This window comes from Balaenoptera ricei (genome assembly GCF_028023285.1).
Source record: "Balaenoptera ricei isolate mBalRic1 chromosome 2 unlocalized genomic scaffold, mBalRic1.hap2 SUPER_2_unloc_2, whole genome shotgun sequence".
Lineage (NCBI taxonomy): Eukaryota > Metazoa > Chordata > Mammalia > Artiodactyla > Balaenopteridae > Balaenoptera > Balaenoptera ricei.
The window spans coordinates 245,284-257,301 of record NW_026777416.1 but is presented as its reverse complement, the minus strand read 5'-3'; the positions used below and the strand labels follow the sequence as shown (position 1 = coordinate 257,301).

At 46.0% G+C, this 12,018-nt stretch overlaps 1 protein-coding gene and 1 pseudogene across 1 annotated transcript; one reads left to right on the top strand and one right to left on the bottom strand.

Annotated features, from left to right (window-relative positions):
• The first annotated feature begins 1,263 nt into the window (after window positions 1–1,263).
• On the top strand, window positions 1,264–11,779 carry LOC132358166 (myosin-13-like). Its single transcript, XM_059912010.1, has 6 exons — window positions 1,264–1,467; window positions 5,942–6,085; window positions 6,171–6,327; window positions 8,153–8,180; window positions 8,986–9,097; window positions 11,651–11,779. Exons 1-6 carry the CDS (start codon window positions 1,264–1,266, stop codon window positions 11,777–11,779), a joined length of 774 nt encoding a protein of 257 aa, XP_059767993.1.
• LOC132358167 (UBX domain-containing protein 4-like) lies at window positions 2,993–4,678 on the bottom strand (annotated as a pseudogene).
• Window positions 11,780–12,018: the final 239 nt, after the last annotated feature.

Here is a 12,018-nt window from a genome sequence, read left to right as displayed (position 1 = left end):
GGCCTTAGAAATGAACTAGGCTTGCTTCTTCATTTTAAGTGAAATTAGTGGCCCAAAGAAGTTAAGTGGTTTGACCAAGTTCAGTGCCGGGACTTTAAGCCAAATTTTTCTAGCTTCTAAGCAAGGAAAACACATACAGAGAAGGTCTATGAAAGGGGATGGTTTGGAAAGAAGTGACGGGAGGGATGAGCGGGAGGGTGGACAGAGAGAGAGAGGCAGAAAGATACATAAACACACCATACACATACATGCACACACACACACACGCTAAGCAGTGAGTTCTAAAGCAGGTATTTAATTAAACACTGTTTGTCACACCCCGACACTGCTACACATAACTAAAGTTTGGAGACCCCTGCCTTAAGCCCAGTACTTCTCAACTCTACTATGCCTGGAAATCACCTGGAGATCTTGTTAAAGTGCAGATTCTGGTTTTGTAATGCGGGGTGGTTCTGAGATTCTGAATGTCTAACAACTCCTCGGTGATGCTGATGCAACGTGTTCAAGGACCACTCTTGGAGTCAGAAGGCCCTACACCAGCAGTTTTCAGAGTGTGGTCCCTGGACCACAATGATGAATTCACCATCAGCTGATGAATTCACCACGAGCATTGCCTAAGAACTTGCTAGAAATGCATATTCTCAGGCCCCATCCCATACCTACTGAATCAGAAACTCTGGGGGTGAGGCCCAGAAATCTGTGTTTTAACAAGCTCTCCAGGTAATTCTGGCGCATATTAAAGTTTGGAACCATTGCACTAGGCCATAATGTCTCCTATCACCTTGTTGCCTGTAATTGGCTAAACAAGTGTGGCAGTACTTTATGTTCAAGTCATTACTTTTCACTGGGCTATCTGAACTTTCTACTAGGAATTATCAACATTCCAGTAATTCTTTTCAGACACCCTTAAGATTTGGGAATGACACCGAGATCATGAGGCTCAAATGTGATGTGTAATTAAGGAAGTATTTTCTGAGGCCTCCTTTATTAGGCTCAGCTTGTCTTCCTCTAATTGGTTTAGACTTCCACACCTGGAGCTGGACTAAGAGATGTCCCCTCAAACTTTTTTCTTGGAGTAAAATATCTCCTTTAGCTCACCCCCACTTGCCCACTCTAGGCCCCTATACCAGGTCCTGGATTCCTCAGAACGTAGGTTAATCCCAGGAACTTTTGAATCTGGCCCCCTGTCTGAATGGAAATAACAGGATGGAGCTCCCCAAAGTTCCAGATTCAGCAGCCCTGGTCTTCCCAGCCCCTGCAGTCATGAGCTCTGATGCAGAGATGGCCATTTTTGGAGAAGCAGCTCCCTACCTGTGGAAATCAGAGAAGGAGAGAATCGAGGCTCCAAATCGCCCATTTGATTCTAAGAAAGCTTGCTTTGCAGTGGATGATAAGGAATTTTATGTGAAAGGTATGATCCAGAGCAAGGAAAATGACAAAGTCACAGTCGAGACCCTCGACAACCGGGTAAGTGTTGATCTCAGATGTCCTTGCTAACATGGGCATCCCCCTTTGCCTTTGGAGTAGAATAGTAGAAATTGCATACTGGCCCATAGGAATCTGAAGATAGAACAAGACTCACATTGATCTACTCTGAGTGAAGTCGCAGGTAAAAACTGCCATGGCACATACCTTTCCTCTGGCTCTTTCCTTGGGCTTTGAGAGTTTTTATGATGTTTGCTTTGGAGAAAGGGGAAGGTGGTGGTGGAAGAGTTTGGACTGTTTAAGGGAGAGATTGATACAGATTGCTGCTGGATGGGCGAATATACCAAATAGAACTCTCTAGGCTGCAGAGTGACTTACAGAGGGAGCTCCAGAGGCAATGCCTAATTTAATGCAGAGAATTACAGAGCACAATTCAATTCAATCCTTACTGGACACACACCATGTCTAGGTCACAGTGTCTATCACTCTGCAAATATGAGCAAATCTCAGTCCCGCTTCCCCAAAGTTTATCATCTAGTGTAGGAATCAAGAGTACATGGTGGGTATGGGGACTTCCCTGGTGGCACAGAGGTTAAGAATCCGCCTGCCGATGCAGGGGACACGGGGTCAATCCCCGGTCCCAGAAGATCCCACATGCCGCGGAGCAACTAAGCCCGTGTGCCACAACTACTGAGCCTGCACTCTAGAGCCTACGAGCCACAACTACTCAGCCCGTGCACCACAACTACTGAAGCCCGTGTGCCTAAAGCCTGTGCTCTGCAACAAGAGAAGCCATGACAATGAGAAGACCGTGCACCGCAACGAAGAGTAGCCCCCACTCGCCACAACTAGAGAAAAGCCCGTGTGCAGTAAGGAAGACCCAACGCAGCCAAAAATAAATAAATAAAATAATTTTTTTAAAAAAGAGTACATGGTAGGTATGAATCGCAGTTCACAAATTCAAGCATACAAGACAGATGACGATGACGATGATGATGATGATGATGATTGTTATTATTAAACTTAACCTCTGGTGTCAGCTTCTTTTCACAGGGCCGGAAATAAATTTTCTGGAGTTACTACTGGGGTCTCCTCCCCAGAGCCATGCCACATTTTCAGTAATACCACATGGGGTGTCACTGCCCCCCTGAAGGATTGCTAAGAAACAAGCCCCAGTTTCTTTTCTTTTTTTTTTTTTTTTTTTTGGAAAAGATTTTTTTATTCAGTGTTTAAGTAAGATTAAAAACTACAAGATTTTGCTTGCAGCTGATGAGCAAGAAGAGAAAAGTTAAACCCAAATTATCATCTGATTGGCTAGTTAAAACGCTCTGACTCAAGATCAAATTATTCAGTGACACACCAGTTACTTTGTGTGGGCTGAGGAGTTCTGGAGCAAAACAGCCCTAAACAAAACATATCATCTGAGAGCACAGGGCTAATGGGCATATGAAATACTAAACAAGAAAGCTGATAAAGGGAGGCTGTCGCAGACCTTTTGCTATTTTAGGCTTCTAGCAGTTGCTTACCATATACAAGGACCTAGCAGCCAGTTATTTTATCTCTTGACTTATCTGAGGTTAAACAACTTTAACCCACTAAGCAGGAATAAAGAGACACTTTGTAGATGAGTTGGAAAACATAAAGCAGTCCCACTTCTCCAGTAGAATTTTAGTTGAATTAAATCATAAGAGAAACAATGATTACTGCACATATTGTACTTGTCACACTGCATCTGTTGAGTAGAATTTCCATTCCAAGTGTTGTTTTCATCTTCACCATCGTCTTGAGTCCTCAATCTATATATCTTGCCCTCCTTTTTCAAGTCTTCCCCCCGTTTCTCCAGCACTCTTTTTCTGACTGGTTCCCTTTTTTCTGAGTTGCTAGAGGATGCAAGGTTTGAGGATTCCAATGATGCTGCTCTCACCGAGGTCTGTGCAGGAGGAGGATTACCAAATAAGAAGTTGCTAATCAATCTCCAGATGGCAAGGAATGGGTAAAGTACTGTCCCCAAGAATGTCCAAAAGTCGCCACTGGAAGAATGTACCATGGATGTAGTTGGTCTTCCTGCTGACAACAGTACCACTGAAGCACTTGGGGCAAGTTCCAAATCCAGTAATTTCTTTTTATAATCTTCTTTGGTAAATTCCCTCCTGGGAAACATTGTCGCTAATGAAAAATTACCGTAAGTGTTGCCAACAGTCTGTGCAGCAAACTGCCTTGCTGCTTCTAGAGGAGCATCAGAAGGGAACTGATTTGTGAAGGAAGAACCATCAGGAAGACGGAATTGAATTCTCGCAACACTGCTTCCTTCTGTTGCGGAAGAGTCTCTCCTGACTTCCATTTCTGCCTGTTTGGCCAGCAGGGCAGCAGCTTTAGCAGCTTCTCCTTCTTCCTTTGTCTTTGCAAAACGAGCAGCTCTCTCTGCACGGTCCAGTGCAATCTTCTGTTTTATACGCTCTCGAGCTGCCCTATCTTCTGCCTTTTCTCTGTTCCTTTCCTCTAACACTCTTTTTGTTAATTCTTCTTCTTGCTTTCTTTTATAATCCAACATTTCTTTTCCAGTTTTCCTCCTCTCAATTTCCTCCTTAATCTCTCTCTGTTCTTCCTCTTTCCTTTTCTCTTCTCTCTTTTCTTCAAGTTTTTTGGTTAGTCTTTCCACTCTGACGGTGAGCTCCTCTGTAGGTCTCTGATTTGAACATCCACCAGGCTCTGGAGACACAGTGGCCTGGCCTGAAATTTCTCCTCCTGTTGCAGAATCTGACTTTGTATCAGAAGTGGGTGGTGTCTCACAGAGCTCTACATTTCTGGACTGACAGTTTTCAGAAGTGTTGTTCTGATCAAATGAGGTGGATGGAGTAGAGACTGAACTTTCTCACTGGCCACTATTTGCCACTGATATTTCACCTTTTAACGAGTGCATCTGCCGGACTTTGTGGATTCTGCTAACAAGTTCATCTGCAGGAACACTTCCTGCTATTACTTCCAAGGGAATTCCACTGTCTCCAATAAAGAAACTGGATGGAACACACACTACAGGGTAGATCTGTGAAAACTGTAGGCAGGCTTCACTTTTGGTATCGATTTTCACAGCAACAAAACTGTTGGAAGATGCTTCTGTCACTTTCTCATCTTCCCAACTTGCAGCCATCTGTGTAGCCTGTTCATCATCACCTGCCACGAACACCACGAAGACCACGCCGCTCCTCTTGGCTGACGCGACGGCGGCCGGAATGGCGCCCTGGAACCACAGCATCGCTGCCCTCGGGCACAGGCGCTCGCTCGGCATGTTGCCGCCTCGGTCCCGGAGCCGACCCGCCCTCTCCGTCTTTGGGCCCCCGCGGCCCGCCTCCGGCTCCGCACCGGCGCGCAGGCCCGTCAGCGGCTCCCAGGACGCGTGCAAGCGCGCAGGCCGAGGCGCGCCCCGCGACGCATGACGCCACGCGTCGCCGTTGGCAGCGCGCCCCTGTCCTTTGTCTCGTTGGCAAGTCGGTGCGTGCGGGAGCCCGGGAGACCGCAGGCCCTGCAGTCCCGGAAGTGGAAGGAGCGCCCCAGTTTCTGATCCTTCAGGACACACAGATTTTTCCATCTTCCTTATGCTATTTTGGATGTCCCTCTCTCTCTAGTTTAGGGCGGTGGGGCAGAAGGGCTTCCTTTCCTCAAGAGATTTGGTCTATATCAACAAATCTCCTCCCTTTTATCTTTTCGGTAAAACCCTCAAAGCTCTTCTGAGGATTCGGGCTTTTGGAAAACAAACGCTAGAAAGGCTTACAGGCTCTCTCGCTTTTATGCCCTATTTTCTACCTTTCCTGAGTAATGGAGTGCCAGTTGTATGCTTAAAGGGGAGGGAAAACAGAGAGGGGAAAATTAGGTAATAGTCTCAAAATACTGTTCAGGCATGGACCATGCTTCAAGTCCAAATGTTTTAACTATTAGGGCAGCGGTGCAAGGAATTCTGGAAGCCTTGAAAAGACAGGGGAGAGCAGAAACAGGTCATGGAAGAGGTGGCACTTCAGAAGAGCTTTGAAGGTTGCTAGATGTAATTTCAATGTAGATATATTCCAGACAAAGGGACCCACATGAGCAGAGGTATTGAGGTGGAGATTTACAGAATACACTGGAAGAGTTTTTTCCAATCTTCCAAGCTTGATCTCTTTGCAGCACTCATAGCAAATGGGGTAAACAGAGGCAAGCTGCTGTGGCCTTGGCCATCCTGAGTTCCACCTGGCCACCCTGAGGCTGAAGGGCTCTATAACTTTGCACACCTGTAACCCTCTTCTGGCACACAGAATGGCATGCTGACTTGGGGGCATCAGACCAGAATTGGTTATACAGTTTGACCAGTCTTAGATTTATCAAGAACAGTTATTTACGGATCATCTCTGGGCACAGAAATGATCCATAACGTTAACCACGGTAATGGGGTAATCTCACCACAATATCTCACCATTTTCACCCCACTGGTAGGTCACCACATCGGCTCTCCCACTCATCATGTGATTTTCCTCTCAATATCCAGACACTCACTCCGAACAGTGACCAAGTCTTCCCCATGAACCCTCCCAAATTTGACAAGATCGAGGACATGGCCATGATGACCCACCTACACGAGCCAGGAGTGCTGCACAACCTCAAAGAGCGTTACGCAGCCTGGATGATCTACGTGAGTACCCTTCAACCTCTCTTTATTCCATTTCCTTCTCTTAGTAAAGTCAAGATCCATAGGTTGAATTTTCTGATTTTCTCAGACCTACTCAGGCCTCTTCTGTGTCACCGTCAACACCTACCAGTGGCTGCCGGTGTACAACCCTGAGGTGGTGATGGCCTACAGAGGGAAAAAGCGCCAGGAGGCCCCGCCGCACATCTTCTCCATCTCTGACAACGCCTATCAGTTCATGTTGACTGGTGAGTAATTTCTTTAATCCATATTTTAAAAAATAGTTTTAGTGAAGTATTCAAGTCTTTTAACTGCACTGGTTCTTAGTTAATTACTCGAGCCCTTCACAGGCTTTGGTCATCCAAACGGTGCAATGACCAAAGTGACCTCAGTAGATTCAGAGGATGTCAGGATGGAAAGCCAGGGGCGCAGTATCTTCCATTACCAGTCACGGTTCTTAAGCCAGAGCTTGGGACTGAAGCCACACTAAGTACATGCTTCTCTGGGGGTGGATGTGAAGCACAAGGAGATGCGCTGCCCCCAACTCCAAAGAAACCCCCAACAGGAGCACACTTGGAAGAGAGACTATATTAGTAGCCACTTAGGAATGCAAAGTTGGAGAAATGGGCACAGCAACTTCCCTTCACCTGTTTTCTCAGGCTCCCTCTTTCTCCTCCTTAAATTTCCAGAATAGCAGATGAAATAGCAGAGATGTGGTAATACTGTCACCCTTGTCATGCCTAACATCACTTCGGTCTGTTCCACTTTCACCTAATTTGACTTGGTGCAGAGAGAAGAAGTAGAAGCAAGCATCTGAGATCTGAAGATGCTTAAAAGTCATCCAGAACAATGTTGCCCAAACTTCAGCCATTCCAATGTCACATTCGCAATCCTGGCCATTTCTGCATATTTAAAATCTTTCCTTATAGTGACTGAAGTTCCGTCCATTTCAAAAAGGAAGAATAGGGAATTCCCTGGCGGTCCAATGGTTAAGATTCTGTGCTTCCACTGCAAGGGACACGGATTCGATACCTGGTCAGGGAACTAAGATCCCACATGCCACGTGGCGTGGCCAAAAATAAAAATAAAATAGGAACCGAACAAATCTGCCCTTTGATCTGGAGGAAAACTATTTTTTAAAAAAAGGAAGAATAATATCACTATTAGTATTAGTTTCTTAGGACTGCCGTAACCAAGTACTACACACTGGGTGGCCTAAGCAACAGAAATGCATTGTGTCACAGCTCTGGAGCCTGGAAGTCTGAGATCAAGGTGTCAGCAGGGTTGGTTCCCTCTGAGGGCCGAGAGGGAGAATGTGGTCCAGGCCACTCTCCCAGCTTCCAGTGGTTTGCTGGCCATCCTTGCCATCCCTTGGCTTATAGAATCATCACCTTGATCTGCACTTTCACCTTCACATTGTGTTCTCATCTGTCTCCAAATTTCTCTTTTTATAAGGACACCAGTCATATTGGATTAGGGGCCCACCTCCTCCAGTATGACCTCATCTTCACTAATTACATCTGCAATGACCCTATTTCCAAATAAGGTCACATTTTGAGGTACTGGGGGTTAGTTAGGGCCTCAACATATTAGTTTGTTGGGGGGAACACAATTCAACCTATAACACTCTTGTAAATGGAAAACCACGGTCACTGTCCACAAGTAGAAAGTAAAGGTGAAAGAAAAAGGCAATGACAACAAATCAGTGTCCATAAATTCTAATTAGAAGCTGTGGCTTCTTACAAGTTCTAAGTCTGAGACTTGCTTTCTTTGTTGAAAAGGGAGATAAGAAAGCGCTATTGAGGAGGTAAAGATCTGTGAACACGAATAACTTCCACACTGTGGGACTCACCGTTCACTTCCCATGCTGCCCACGTTACACATCCAGCATTTGGGAAATCTGCACAAATTGTCTCCAAGAAGATTCGACATGCCCAAATCATCACACCACTAGTTAATGGCAAAGCCAGAACTAGAACTCATGGGCTCTGTCTACCCCCAATGTTGCCTGATTTGTATATCCTGCCTGTATCTTGTTTATTTATTCTGTCCTGCTTCCTTCTGCATTTCTAGATCGAGACAACCAGTCCGTCCTCATCGCGTGAGTAACCTGTGTTGTTGCCATGATGACTTGGAAGGGGCTGTCCATTCCTTCTGCTCTCCTTTAGCTCACTTACTTTTTTAAAAAAATTTATTTTATTGAAGTATACTTGATTTACAATGTTGTATTAATGTCTGCTGTACAGCAAAGTGATTCAGTTATACATATATATTCCTTTTCATATTCTTTTCCATTTTGTTTTATCACAAGGTATTGAATATAGTTCCCTGTGCAATGCAGTAGGACCTTGTTGGTTATGCATTCTATATCTAATAGTTTGCATCTACTCATCCCAAACTCTCAATCCATTTGTCCTCCATTCCCCCTTTCCTTGGTCCCCTTGGCAATTACAAGTCTGTTCTCTATGTCTGTGTATCTCACTTTATTTTATTTTATTTTACTTTATTATATTTTATTTATTTTGGGGTGTGTCGGGTCTTAGTTGCAGCACTCGGGATCTTTTGTTGGGGCGCGTGGGCTCTTCGCTGTGGTGTACAGGCTTCTCTCTAGTTGTGGCGGGCGGGTTTTCTCTTCTCTAGTTGTGGCACGCAGGCTCCAGAGTGCGTGGGCTCTGTAGTTGTGGCACGCAGGCACCAGAGCACGTGGGCTCTGTAGTTTGTGGCACGTGGGCTCTAATTGAGGTGCGCAAGCTCAGTAGTTATGGCGTGCGGGCTCGGTTGCCCCGCGGCATGTGGGATCTTATTTCCCTGACCAGGGATTGAACCCGCGTCCCTTGCATTGCAAGGCGGGTTCTTTACCACTGGACCACCAGGGAAGTCCCTCTCACTTACTTTTAAATCAACAGCGGAGAATCCGGGGCTGGGAAGACAGTGAACACCAAGCGTGTGATCCAGCACTTTGCAGCAATTGCGGTCACTGGGGAGAAGAGGAAGGAGCAGCGGCCGGGCAAGATGCAGGTGAGCAGCTTCCTGCACCTGGAAGGCTTGCTGGAATGACTATAACTGAAACCCCAGGTGAGCCCCAAGTGTCCGCAGGGCTTTGTGCTCAGCAGAGATGCACAGCACGAGGTCCTGCCCCAGGGGGTGTTTACCGGGTAAGGCAGGAAATGGCTCCACCTTGTGGACTCGGGCTCTAGCACCAGCTCCATCAGCAACAGCCGAGTGACCTTGAACAACTCCACATCCTCCTTTGGAGAAGGAATGGTTTAGGCCAGTGGTTCTCAAACTGGAGTGCACGTCAGAATCACCAGGAGGGTTCGTTAACAACGGATTGCTGGTCCCCAGGCCCAGAATTTCTGACTGAAATTCCTGTCTCACATTCAAAATCCTGGCATGTTGCATTTCTGTCATGTTCCCATTGTTCATGCCCTGTCCAGGGATCACACTTTGAGAACCACTGGTCTGGACAGTAGTTTCCAAACAGCTCTGAAGTCAGAAAGGCAAGCAATCATGTGGGGAAGGGGGAAAGGTGAAAACTCTGCTTTCTATAAGTGGATTTCTACGTAATAATTCTCACAAAATATTTTATGCAACTTAAACATTTTTTTTGAGAACCACTGTTTCTATCATATGGGTCACTTTCATTGCTCACAGTCTGTTTCTACTTCTGAACCCGAATATCTGTATAAATGGGTCCTGGTGCATGCAGGAACAGAGGTCTATATTTTACAAATCCATAATTTATGATAAAATGTTATCAGAAAAGAAAGGCCATCTGGGAGATTGAGAGGTAGCGGGTAGGGCTCCAACCTGGAATCTGGTGTGGCCAGAAGCCACTTTGATGCTGTGCTAAGACTCCTTCTACGATGGGACCTTGAAGCCTCCTTGGGTGGGGTGGGGATGGGCCTGTGGGTACTCAGCACAACTGTACCTGTCACCAGCCTGAGCTGGGCGACATCTCTCCCTGAGACCTTCCCAGAGCATCCACACTTTTGAGTCACTGGGAAGTTACTTCGGAAGACGTCCGAAGTCCTCTCTTTTCCTCTTCTCACTTATTATTAGGGAACCCTGGAAGACCAGATCATCCAGGCCAACCCCCTCCTGGAGGCCTTTGGAAATGTCAAGACCGTGAGGAATGACAACTCCTTGAGATTCGTTAAGACTCAGTCCAATTGTCAATGACCCCCAGGAAGAAAACCCTCTCCTCCAATGCTGAATATGATAAATGGCCACATAAACTAGGATATACCTGGCCTTAGTCTACCCCCAAGCGCTTCAGATCAAGCTGCCCAACCGGGATATTCTGATAACCCTTCAAAGAACATTTTGTCTTATTCCCAGCCGAAGGAAGATTTAGCTGTTCTTCCCTAACTAGTCAGCATCACCTCAGAGCCTCCTGAAGTCACAATGATTCAAGATTCAAATTCCACAAGTACAAAATGACTTCTCTATGCTAAAATTGGTCTCTTCAGGTGGAAGCATTTTAAAATACATAAGTCCATTGAACAGTATCCACTGACTTATTAGCCATGAAAACCTTAGTGTGAAGTTAGTTAGCAGATCTGACCTTCTCCAAGTCAGGAGGTGCTGGGAGGAGGGAAAACCTGGTGGAGGCAGCAGAGCTCAAAAATTGGGAAGAAGTTGATACTGAAGATACTGAAGGATATGTCCCATCCTTCAATGTTTCACTTAGGATTAGCTCAACCAAAGAGGCATTTACTTCCGACACTGGCAAATAAACAAGTATCCAGTCTCCTATCTAATTTCACTGGCCAGTAGAGCAAGTACCCAGAGGCACTTGCATTCAGCAGCTAGAACTCCTGAAGAGCGAACACATAATTCACATAAACCTACACTGGTCCTTCATTAACTCTTCTTAGGCTTCATTCAGAGAATACTGAGAATACTACTGAGTATGTACTACATTCCAGGGTCTGTGGGTGAACAAGCAAGGCAATATTTTTGCCCTCCAATTGGCTCACAGAGTGGTAGCGACCAATTAAGCAGATGATGTAAGAAGGGAGTATACACACGCACATATATACTATATATAATTTCACCCCTCACTCCCCAAGATTGGGGGAACCCAAGTGCTGAGTGGGTCTTTGGGGAGCCAGGAGGCCTGGCCTGGGGGCTAGGTTTGCATGTAGTAAGTAGTAAGGAAAACTGAGGCAAGAAATCTCAGAAGTAACATCCAGAGGCAAAAAAGAAGTCAGATAGTCCAACCAGGTTATCAGTTCAAAGGTGTTACAAAGAGTTTGAGCAGGATAAAGACCAAGGAGACAGTCAGGTGTGAGGTGGTCCCAAACAGAGACTTGAGAGGGAGCCTGCAGGCATCCCCAGAGCTGTGGGAACAGGGCCAGGTGCTTTGGGCAGAGCTACCTGAGTCTTGGCTGAGCCGGCGTGGGGACCAGATGCCAAGCAAACAGAGAGAAGGAAGGTCCTCATGCTTCTGGCATCACCTCCTCCGTGAGCCTACACAGCCCACCCATCCTCAGTAGTACCTAACAGAAGCTGGCTACAGTACCATAGAAAGAAAATAACTGTGTTTTTCAATCTGTCTTTGGACAGGGGACGTTCATTCGCATTCACTTTGGAGCCACAGGAAAGCTGGTGTCAGCGGACATTGAAACCTGTGAGTCCAAACACTCTATCTGGCACCTTGGCTTTGGCCACAGAGGCATCTCCTGGGGACCCTAAAATCACATCGTTTTTTGTTATCTTAGATCTCTTAGAAAAATCCAGGGTGGCATTTCAGTTATCCCGTGAGAGAGGCTATCATATTTTTTACCAAATCATGTCAAACAAGAAGCCGGAACTTATGGGTAAGTTCCTTGGTTATCATTCTCATCTTCCAAATCGATCACATTGGAAAAAAACTCAGAGTCAGTTGTGCATAAGATGCTAAAGGGATCCTTCTGCTTCACAGACCTGCTTCT